The sequence below is a fragment of the Columba livia genome, chromosome Z, assembly GCF_036013475.1.
Source record: "Columba livia isolate bColLiv1 breed racing homer chromosome Z, bColLiv1.pat.W.v2, whole genome shotgun sequence".
Taxonomy (NCBI): Eukaryota; Metazoa; Chordata; class Aves; order Columbiformes; family Columbidae; genus Columba; species Columba livia.
In genome coordinates, this window is record NC_088642.1 from 82,764,356 (window position 1) to 82,776,740 (window position 12,385).

At 43.8% G+C, this 12,385-nt stretch overlaps 1 protein-coding gene across 5 annotated transcripts in view; it reads right to left on the minus strand.

The window, feature by feature from the left end:
* The window catches only part of ARB2A (ARB2 cotranscriptional regulator A), a 264,973-nt gene that overhangs the window by 15,388 nt on the left and 237,200 nt on the right, over nt 1-12,385 (minus strand). The window contains exon 10 of one of the 5 annotated variants that reach the window (XM_065046980.1): nt 650-3,679. The exons of the other annotated variants lie outside the window; for them this stretch is intronic. Coding sequence (XP_064903052.1) covers nt 3,627-3,679 — 53 coding nt within the window. The 3' untranslated portion in view covers nt 650-3,626. Of the gene's footprint in view, nt 1-649; nt 3,680-12,385 lie in introns of those variants that run through there. 5 annotated transcript variants of the gene reach the window in all.

The window sequence follows — 12,385 nt, forward strand, 5'->3', positions numbered from 1 at the left end:
CATCTTCAACCAGTCCAGTTGCTGGAAGTAGCCCACCAAACATATCTTCCCTCTCCATGTCTTCTTCTTTATTAACAGGAAAAGAAGTCCCCAGATCTGGCTTTAGTAGGTATTTAAAGAACCTGACCATGAGCTGCACCTACCACCCAGGTGTGGTGGTGCGGACAGAAAAAGAGGACACATCTGTGGAAATGCAGCACGCCTTACCCTGAATGAGGAGAAATGAGGAGTTGATCTTCTCAATGAGAATGATGGTTTCCTCGGAAATTTAGTGCGGTTTTGAGTGACTTAATAGAAAGTAAACGTGTCTGTGTTTGTAAAATGCCATGGAAGATGGAGCTGGGCCACCACAATACAACCACCAAGTAACAAATGGAGCTAAAAAATTCAGGTTTTGGGAGTCACTGACAGACTATGTTCATTTTGATAAAACGTTAATTCTGTGAATTAAGCATAAAAATTTTGCTGGAAAAATGAAAAAGAATTTGTGAATTTGATGTGTGAATAACACTTTGTGCACTTGCAATAAGTAATTTGCGGCTAACGCCTACCAGATACATTTTTCTCATTTAGGTTTCATCAGCTGCGGTGTATGTATGTACATAAATACAGATTTACACACAAATACACACTCTGTACACCTATACAATCCACTTACAGGAGTCTGCATAGCTGTATTAGTGAAAAAGACAGCAAGAAGACAGTGCTGTTTCACCAGTGAATTTACACTGATATAGTGAGCGTTAACCTTCTTTTATTAGCCTGACCTTTTCTGGCCGTTGCTAATGAACATTCTTGAAGAAGGCGGGTGATTGAAGCCCAACGGTGGGATTTTATGGACAATGATCATCGCTGTGGGTCAAGCACACCCGTGCTGCAATCATAAAGTTAATAACCTCTACAACAACAGCTTTACATGCGGCTGTCTCAGAAGAATGCCATTTCTGTAACTCGCAGCCTTCGGAGACGCTATTTATAATTTATACCCAATCTGAAGCGCAAAGATTTTTTCTCTCCTGCAAGTCATGGTGATCAATACAGGTCTGCACCTATTACAGCCCAATGAGGTGAAGTGTGTGGCAAGGATGAGCAGTGCTGGGCAAACGCCATGGCTCGTACACATGGCTTTGCAAAAGAACCCGTCTCCAGCGGCCGTTCCCAGCATCTACAGGGGAAATAATTCTTTGCAAGGGTGCCATCCCAGCTGCTTGGTGTTGCAAACTAAATTAATTGCATATTTGCCTCCGCACTGCTCAGGAACTTGTGTTTTTTTGGCGCGTCACACGGGTTTCAGGCTTCTGCACCCTAATTCATAACACATCAGGACTTAATGTAGGGTACTCTGAAGCTCTCCTATCATGGAAACCAGCAATTTAAGACTAAACTCTAATTTGCAAAGTCTTCGCAGATGTGAATCACACTAAATTTAACTAAGCTGAATAATATGGTGCTTCCTGTGACTTAAACTCAGAGATGTCATTAGAGGGAGAATTCAAGATTAATGACCACAAAGCTGTGCTTCCCTCCCCACTTAACCCTCCTCCTTGCTGCAGGGAATGGCAACTCCATCTGGAAGCCCTTGACATGTTTCCCTTGTGCATGTTCCTTGCTTCTTCTGGACAATGCCACCAAAGCACCAACCATGGGGTGACTCAAGTGTAGAGTCTTGCATCTGGGTAGGAACAACACCAGGTTCCAGTATAAGCTGGGGAACGACCTGTTGGAGAGCAGTGTAGGGGAAAGGGACCTGGGGGTCCTGGGGACAGCAGGATGAGCATGAGCCAGCACTGGGCCCTTGTGGCCAGGAAGGCCAATGGCACCTGGGGTGGGTTAGAAGGGGATGGTCAGTAGGTCAGAGAGGTTCTCCTGCCCCTCTGCTCTGCCCTGGGGAGACCACACCTGGAATATTGTGTCCAGTTGTGGCCCCTCAGTTCCAGCAGGACAGGGAACTGCTGGAGAGAGTCCAGCGCAGCCACCAAGATGCTGAAGGGAGTGGAGCATCTCCCGTGTGAGGAAAGGCTGAGGGAGCTGGGGCTCTGGAGCTGGACAAGAGGAGACTGAGGGGTGACTTGTTCATGGGGATCAATATGGAAAGGGGGAGTGTCAGGATGGAGCCAGGCTCTTCTCGGTGACAACCAGAGACAGGACAAGGGGCAGTGGGTGCAAACTGGAACACAGGAGGTTCCATTTAAATTTGAGAAGAAAATTCTCTGGGGTGAGGGTGGCAGAGCCTGGCCCAGGCTGCCCAGGGAGGTTGTGGAGTCTCCTTCTCTGCAGACATTCCAACCCGCCTGGACACCTTCCTGTGTAACCTCATCTGGGTGTTCCTGCTCCATGGGGGGATTGCACTGGATGAGCCTTCCAGGTCTCTTCCAACTCCTGACATTCTGGGATTCTGTGAGGTTTAGGATGTGGAGAGGAGTTCTGAGACAGGCATGTGGTGGGGGAGGCGGTGGAGACAGGCATTGCAGGAGCAAAACAGAGCCATGGCAGCCGTACGGCAAAGTGAGACGAGAACACGCTGCGTGCTGGGATGCATTGACCTCCGCCAACACCCCCGCCTGACATCCCCATCTGCAGGAGTCAGACAGACGCACGTCGGCGTGGGAGGCGGGTCTGCCACTGGCAGCAGGGAGAACCCGAAAGTCTGGGATGAACGTGAAGGGAAATACTAAGTTCACGATATGAAAAAAGAAAGAAAACAAAACAAAAAACCCAACCAAATAAAGCCTTGAGAGCAGGGGATGCTCACGGTGGGTCTGCAAGTGGCTGGTTCCCAGATCAGCAGGACGCAGGGACCAGCGGGGTGAGGGATGGGGGGGGTTTCTCCTGAGGAACTGCAGGTCATGTTCTGCCTTGCAGCCACAGGAAAATCACAAACGGACAGAAAGCAGCGCAAGACCAGGGTCTTTTAATCAGGTTTTAATCATCCAGTTGCAGAGTGGCAAAGTTTTTAACCGCTTCACTGAGCCGTTGCGATAACTAAATAAGTTCCATTTGTGAGATGTTGTTTATTGCAAAATCGGGACTGATTCACTATTAACCTTAAAAAAACCCAAACCAAACCAAACCCAAGCCAACTTGAACCAAACCAAACCCAAGCCAACTGAAACCAAACCAAACCAAACCAAACCAAACCAAACCAAACCAAACCAAACCAAACCAAGCCAAGCCAAACCAACCCAACCCAACCCAACCCAATCCAACTCAACCCAATCCAACCCAACCCAACCCAACTCAACCTAATCCAACCCAACCCAACCCAACTCCCCCAAATCATCAAACTCCAAAGCTGTATCTTTAAGCTGGCAGACTCATCTCAATGTTGAAGAAACAATTTATGTTTTCCCTATCAGGTAAACAAACAAAAATAAACCAAAAGACCCAAACACCCAAGGACAGAAAACAATGAAGCTTAATGACCTCAGTGCATTTCCAAATGTGATTTTAATATGAAAACGCAGTCCTGATCTAGCAATTGATCTTTCCATGTGCAGTCTTCCAGTACGGCTAAATCAGACTGCGGAGCTCCCAGAAAAAGCAAGTGTCATGGTAGAGATCTTCTGCCAAGCATTTAGTGGATTCTGAAGAAAACATTAGTTTAGTCTTTCCCAGCTAGAAAAACGTTAAACCTTGGGAGCTGGAGATGGAAACACAAGAACCTGCCAGGAAAGTGTATCTGGAAGTGGAAGAGAGATGAAATATTTAAACGAGTTTCAAAACTTGGTGATTCAACTTGTTTTCTTTTCCTTACATTGAGAACCTCAAGTTGTTTGTTGTATTTTTTTTTTCTTTCATGAAATTAGAACAAAATGAAAATAAGTTGTCAGGGTAATTTCCCTCTGAAGAATCACTGAACTGGAATTATGTCATCTTGCATTAAAATTATCAGATATTGCCACAGTTGGCCCACAAATATCATATTAAAAAAGCAGGAAGAAAATAACTTAAATACATTTGGGGAATTCTTTTGTTTGTGCCCCGTGCATATCTTCTAACACTTATTCCTCCTATTTGGCTTGGTTTGTATAAACCACCATAGGTTGCTTTTTTTTTTTTTCAAAACAAGTTTAAAACAAACTGTTGATATATTAGGGGAAAAAAATGGCATGGGGAAAAACAAGATTGAGGTGGGAGCTGAAGTTAGTCTAAATGAGAGCAATATCAGCATGCACAAATGCACAGACAAGCACAGCGTGACAGTCACTGCTCATAAAAGATCCTGCAACGAGTTAATATAAAAACCCAGTCTCCTGTAGAGGGAAGTTAGAGGGGAGCTCATATATAAGCACTTGAGGAAAACTTGCACTGTGGATGGAACAGATATAGCACATTCCCTGTTAGTCTGGGGATAAATTAAATGTTATAACCGTAATATATTGCCATATTAAATTAAGGAAAAAAAAATTCCAGTCTGTTGTGAAAAGAGAAAAATCTATGACTGACTAAAAAGCAGAGAACTCGCAGTCAACAACATCTCCATCTGTTTCGACACGTTTTTCAGCTCCAGCACCAGAACGACGTGAACGCCTTGCACTGGTATCTCTGTAGCTGCGATTGTTACTTTCCCATGGAGTTTTGCAGCGCAAATATTCCGAAGTTTTCAGATGTTTTCAGGTCTGCCTTCAGGCGCACTGAAAGCCTATGGGATTGCCCCTGAGTGAGGAAGGAGAATGAACCAAGGGGACAGGACGTTGTAAATTCAGGGTTTGCTCTGGGGCAGATCATGGAGCTGTGGAAACCAGCAGCTGGGCAGATCCCGTATTGGGATCTGTGCATCTGGGCAGAGTCCAGTTGAGGCCTGTATCTAGTGCAGTGCCTCAAGGGTCAGTACTGGGACAATACAATATATTCATCAGTGACTTGGATGAGGGAATAGAGTGACTGTCAGCCAGTTTGTTGATGACACCAAGCTGGGAGGAGTGGCTGATACTGGAAGCTGTGCTGCCATCAGAGACCTGGACAGGCTGGAGAGTTGGGCAGGGAAAAATTTAATGAAATATAACAAGGGCAAGTGTAGAGTCTTTAATCTGGGCAGGAACAAGCCCAGGTTCCAGTATAAGTTGGGGAATGACCTATTGGAGAGCAGTGTAGGGGAAAGGGACCTGGGGGTCCTGGGGACAGCAGGATGAGCATGAGCCAGCACTGGGCCCTTGTGGCCAGGAAGCCAATGGTACCTGGGGTGGGTTAGAAGGGGGTGGTCAGTAGGTCAGAGAGGTTCTCCTGCCCCTCTGCTCTGCCCTGGGGAGACCACACCTGGAATATTGTGTCCAGTTGTGGCCCCTCAGTTCCAGCAGGACAGGGAACTGCTGGAGAGAGTCCAGCACAGCCACCAAGATGCTGAAGGGAGTGGAGCATCTCCCGTGTGAGGAAAGGCTGAGGGAGCTGGGGCTCTGGAGCTGGACAAGAGGAGACTGAGGGGGGACTCATTCATGGGGATCAATATGGAAGGGGGGAGTGTCAGGAGGATGGAGCCAGGCTCTTCTGGTGACAACCAGTGACAGGACAAGGGGCAATGGGTGCAAACTGGAACACAGGAGGTTCCACTTAAAGATGAGAAGAAACTTGTTCATGGTGAGGGTGGCAGAGCCTGGCCCAGGCTGCCCAGGGGGTTGTGGAGTCTCCTTCTGTGCAGACATTCCAACCCGCCTGGACACCTTCCTGTGTAACCTCATCTGGGTGTTCCTGCTCCATGGGGGGATTGCACTGGATGAGCTTTCCAGGGCCCTTCCAACCCCACACACTCTGGGATTCTGTGATCTGCAATGGGAAGGATGGGGAGGAAAGCATAAGGGTTTGCCCCATGACACTAAGCACAGGGGTGCAGGTGGGGAATGTTTTTTTGCTGCTGGTCTGAACAAAGAACCACCTCATCTGTGATTACTTTCGTATTTTCTGCTCAGGAGATACTACAAGATGAACCTTATAGGCATCATGCCACTGGACTTACACAGCGCTGGGTGGGCTGGCCTTCTAATGTGCGCTGTGCAAGTATTTAAATTAAGCTTCAGAACAAAGGATGTTCAGTAAAAAAACAAAACCCCAACAAAACTAATGAAATAAATCTGTGACAGGCATGCTTAGCAAATCAAATAGATGCAACAGCTTTGGTATGGCCTGAGAAGTGCTAAAAACCAAATGTTTCCTTAGGACAGCCATTGCTTTATGTGGATTTATAAAGTATGAAGTGCAGATACTTTTAAATTGCGTTTAGTATCCCAAATAGGTCATGGAGATATTCTTATCTGACTTTTGTGTTTAACGCAAGTAGGTCCTCTGTAGTGGGGAATCTCAACAGTTCCCTTTATAAGGGCTTGTTTTCAGTTTCTTACAAATTTTGCCAAGCTAAGTATTTGGGATGAAAATTCCCATGCTCTGTCTCTGCCTCAGGCTGATTATTATTATTTTTTTATGTTTCAACTAAAAGGATTTAGTCACTTCAGGAAATAAGACTGAAGAAAAACATATTTTGCCCCTGTTGGGGAAAAAAACAACAAACAAACAAACAAACAAAAAATAAAAAAAAAAAAAAAAAGAAAAGAAGAAAAGAAAGCCCTACAAGAATTTTGCTGAGCAGCTCCTGCGTCTCTATTCTTCACAGCAACAGTCTGAAATTTGGAAGGTAGGGTCCCTGTTGTCCTTTTGCAGTTCCCATGAAAAGCCACCCAGCTTTTTGCCTAGTCACAAGCCTTTGAAAAGTCTCATTTGCATATAGTCAGCACAGATTCCCCAGAATTTGGCAGCTGAACTGGCCAAAGACTCCTCTGAAGATGCTGTTTGCAAGGGGCAAGCTCCAGCACAGGGCTGAGCAGCTGCTGCTCCCAGATGCTGCAGGCGATTGTGGCATCAGGCACAAGAACTAAGTGCTGTCCTGGGCTCCAAATGCAGGGAAAATGGGTGAGAAAGTGGAGAAAATTTAAAAAAGGCAGCCTAATGGAAATTAGACAGGAGAACTAGTCCTGGGGGGCAGTGGGAAGTGTGGACCAAGAGGGGATTGACCATGCGAACAGACCTGAAAGATGAGGCACGGGTAGAGCAAAGAGGTGGGTTTGTAGATGAAGGTGAGATCATTAACACTGGAGAAGCAGGAAACTGGTTGCAAAGGGAGCTTGGGATGCAGAGACAGGGAATGTGACTTTCCAGACTACGTGAGAGTCGCCTTTTGGAGGACTCATCCCATCCGAGGAAAAACAAAACTGACTGGATGGGTCAGTGTTTCCTTCTCCCTCAGCTGTGGTTCATCGAGAAGGTGACAATCCGCTACTTCAACACCCTCAGCTCCTCTACCTTCCTTCACCAGCCCATGTGTCTGAGCCCAAACTCCGGATCTGAAATTTCTACCTCCGCATCCAACCTGCAGCAAGAGCATCGCACGATGAAACCTCCCCGCTTTGTCTTACCGCGGCAAAAGAAAACAAATCACACACAGAAAACTACATAAAGAGAACATTTGAAGCACACACACTGAAGTGAAGGACACCCAGTTGAGTAAATGCCAGAATGGCTCAGAGGCAAAACTGGGAGGAGACGGTGTCTCTTGGTGCTGCTCTGGTATGGCTTTTGTCTACATTGTGTAGAGTTCTGTGCTGCCTTTGAGGGCCACTTGTGCATTTTTCCAGCAGGCTCCTCTGCTGACCCACTGCTCTTAGCTGGGAGTAGAGAGAGCTGGTACGAAGAGATGGGTTTTTTGCAGCAGAACGTGAAAAAACTTCATTTATAATGCAGTACAATGATAGAGAATGATAGTACAGCTTGGATATGGGAAGCTCACATATGCAATGTATATGGCCATTACATAGGTAGTGAATGAAATTAAGTGTTGGGATAAATAAAAGCTCCAGGTATTTAAAGCAAAAGGCAATGGCTATTTTAAAGAACATCAAGAGGGAATTAATCCTACTAAGGGAAAAAAGTCTTTATGTAGTTCCCGAGCTCCAAGGAGGGTTTTTTGGACCATCCGCAGGCAGGAGCTCACTGCAAACAATGATTTTGTACCACTGAATCACCCACAGTTGAGCTGGTTCTTTGACCTTTGCCAGGGGAAAGGCAAAACTTCATGTGGTTTCTTACGTCCAAACTTTCCAAGCCACCGAACTTGCCAGTAGCCAAAGAGCAAAGCTGCCTCTAATGGCCAGTCATATTTACGAACCTACAGGTCATATTTTTACCTTAACCTACCTGTTGGCAACTGTTATTTCAACCTGAGAGTGTAGCTGTAATTATGCTGTTGTGAATGCCATGAAGAATGACAGTAATAGAGAAATAATTATTTGTTACAGAAAAATAGATGAACGAGGCATGCAACAAGGCAGCTGAAATCTATTCTTTCATTCTTTCGTGAGATGATGGTCAGCAGTAATTTGAAGAGAACACAAATCCCTTAATTATTTTGTGCGCACCAACAGGGTCATAGAATCATTTTGGTTGGAAAAGCCCCTCAAGATCATCAAGTCCAACCATTTCCCCACCACTGCCACTGCCCCATGTCCTGAGAACCTCATGTCCGTCTGTCCAGCCCTCCAGGGCTGGTGACTCCAGCACTGCCCTGGGCAGCCTGTTCCAATGCCCCACAGCCCTTTGGGGAAGAAATTGTTCCCCAGATCCAACCTCAACCTCCCCTGGCGCAACTTGAGGCCGTTTCCTCTGCTCCTGGTGCTTGTTTCTTTTTTGCAAAGCACAAAAAAATGAAACACAAAATGTTTGTACTTTGTCACTGTTTGCTCTAGCACGAGCTTCGGCTGGTCTGTCACTGTACAGAGTAGTGGGCAACGCTGATCAATTAAAAGTTTGAGCACCTCATACATTGCTGGGCTAAGAACAGCTGGTCACTAAAGGTAATATTATTCTGTAATTGCATCACATGAAGCTGTAGACCCATCTCTGAACTTTGCTGCCATGGCTTTAGTTAACAGTTACTTATTATTTGGTTAACAGAACAGTGAAAAAAGAAAATGAACAAGCAAAAAAACCAGTACGAAGAATCGCACAAGCAACATAAACACAGCAATGGCCGCTTTAATGATAATCCTACAGGAAAGAACACCACGCCTGTGTTTTTATTTTGTGTGATGCACGACGCCATGACGCGTAACGAGTTACTTATTTTGGAATGACAACCACGCGCTGTTTCTTTTCCTTGCTTCAGCTGTTAGCACACACATTTCTGTGCTAACGGGATGGTTTTCTTTGAACGAGATAAAAAGGAATGGTGACATAGCCACAGGCCACTCCGCAGCAAGCAGAATCAATTATCCCCAAACAACAATTTAATTGATCAATTTCAAATACAGAAAATCTGCTGAGTCCAGTCAAGTCTTTATGACTCGGTTTCAAAAACGGGTACCTAATACACAAAATAAGCAACAAGCCAGGCAAATTACAAAAGCATTAATCTGCCCAAAGAGGCAATCACCTGTAAGAACATTCACGTTTATTTGTGACAATTACACTGCTCATGCATCATACTACCATTTAGACATCACTACACATGTTGCACACTTTTATGCATGTCTTATGACCAATATCTTTTAAATACAACCAGTTTGCAGTACAAAACTGCTAATGCCAAAATCCCAGTTCTTAGTGGCTATGAATTGGCCTAACGTTATAGTACCCTGATTTATTCCAGCTGAGGCTCTTGGCCCATGCATCTATATGTGCCCTTTTGATTTCACAAGACACCACGGAAGGAAAATTCTGTCTCTCCTACCATGGTCATATATATATGTGCCCTAACAGACAATGCCTTGGCATATATCAGCCTCTCTCACCGACTACTCATCAGCTTTTCAGGACAAGAACTCTTCTATTCCTGTTGTCTTCAATGCAAACAGGGCACTTTCACAAACATTTCTCTCTTATTTATTATCCCATAAACTTAACTCTCTAAAGCTAGAAACTAAACAGCTAAACCCATGATAGAAAGACAAACGTGCAAAAGACATGGATTAGTTTGTTGAGCAATGGTCAATGGGCTTTACTGATGTTTTGGGGTTTGGCATGTTCTTCCCCTTCAAAACATCCTCCCCAAAATTTGAAGTAATGTCATTAAGCATAGCTTCTCAGCTAACAGTGAGTTTAATGGGTTCAAGACACATATGCTGATATAAGACTAATTTTTACTTAATGTGGATAAAGTGTGTGAATAATAGTGTGAAAAATCTCAAGCCAGAATAAAAACAAGACTAAAAGAATTTGGCTTTTGACTCTTTAAAAATTGCAAAACGGTTTCATTTAATAAAATAGCCAGCTTTGCAATCCATACAGCCCCACACTGTAGCCTCTTCAAGGAAAACGAAGAAAAATCATTACATAAGTGGCACCATAAATCTGTTCTTCTCTGGCACTTCTGCTAAGAGGGATGCTTGAGGCATGAATTTGTAACAAGTTTTAACTATGAAATGATGAAAAGCTGGCACTTTCACAAAGCTCCAGCAACAGAGAAGTACTCTACACCAGGTAGTGATGCTTAGAAACTTTGCTTTTTGCCTTCCTTTACACGTGGCACCGACCATAACTCTACAGTCATGCGGATCAAACGTCCCGTGGATTCCTTGGGATTTATCTCCTTCACCTGGAAGCCTGAAATTATGGGGCACGGTACTGGATGGGGCGGATATTCCCCTTCAGTCCTATCTGTTTTCATTTACGACATTAAAAATAAAACCAGCAAAAATTCTTGAACAGTTATTCCACGTCCCAGATCCTCTTAGGAGGAACAGGCGAAAGTCAAGCTTGCTGAGCCATACCCCAACCAGAATCCCCATGGTTTTATAGATTTAAGTAGCTTAACATTATTTCAGTGTGCCACACTGTCACAAAGGGGCATTATAAGTGTTAAGGTTGTCAGTCTGCTGAGCTATCAAAGATTAGTTCATGTAGGAATGTATCAACATCCTTCATATAAAGCTAATCAAATTTGAAATTACTGACATGTCACCTTGAGGAGGAATTTGATTTATTATTTGCAAAGTAATCCAGAAAACAGTGAGATGCAAGAATTACTGTTACACCGACTTTGTGACATTACATTAGTTTTGCTGTTGTTTTTATGCCTCCACTAAATAATAACGAACAACGAAACTTTCTTTGTGCCATTAAGTTGCACGAATGTGAAATGCGGCTGCTTAGAAGTAATAACTCAGCTCAGATCTAAAACTGCACCGGACTTGTTTGCTGTTAATTAATGATACGTAACAGAAAGCACAAAATTGCACGCAACCATTATTTCCTCTTTTGCAATGGTCCCATCCTTAATGGGGAAAGTTGCCAAAGGTCACTTTAGCTCCATGACCTCCCTGGCTTGTTTCTCCCCACTGGGCAGCAAAGCCTGCTCCAGTGGGATCAGATTTTAAATGTCATGCAAATAGCATGCAAATTTTTAAATGTCATGCAGTTTAAGTGCATACATAATTTGTAGCATATTTACTTATTTGTGCTCATAAATCACAATGCCTGCGAACACAAACCAGGCATGCAACTGCAAAGACACTTCTCATGAGCAAATGTATGCTAAAACCACCCAAAAATCTGCTTTTAAGTTTATACCAGACACAAGAGTTACTTGTCTTTGTCTTTAAGATAAAGACAATGCAGGAATCCACTCAAAATTTAGTCACACCCCTAGTTAACTGCACTGCAATATTAATTCAATCTGTACAGTAATTTAACACACAGGACTCGCGTATGTCGCGGATTTAAGTTCTCTGAAGTAAATGTTTTTAGCACTGATATTTGCTCCTTGTTGTTATGTATGGTCCTGCACATATATGAATGCATGTTTATGGAACAACATAAATAAGAATTCCACATTTGAGATCAGCTATCCTGTAAGTAAATGACTATGCACATAAACAAATCTGTTCACTACCTTCAAATATTTTTATTTGTCATATAATTATATCATATATATATCCTCACAGATGTATAAAATACATTCTTAGGAAAATTGCCACAGAATGTTGTTGCTTATATTAAGTAAATGGTATATTTGTGTACTATGCTCCATACTTACATACCCGAAACATATTTGTATACATATAGAACTGCCAAATATTTCACTTCTGTTACTATACAAACAGGTTGATATTACTGAAAAAAAACCCCATCCCTCTACTAACTTTCCTGAGTGTTTTTGAGACTGGGTTACCAACATACCTTTCGGAAAATGTGTTTTTATGCTGATAAGGCTACATCCTACTAGAACTAAGGACACTGTAGAGCTAGGTAGGCTTGCAGCTAAGAGCACAGCTTTTATCAATCCAATTAAATCAAGACTTATTCAAGCCATAACCCTCGCTACTCTCATTAGCTGCCGTCTCACGGTGCCATATGCACGAACTCAACTCCTACCTGGCATTTCCCCATAGTGGCTCATTTTAGGCAT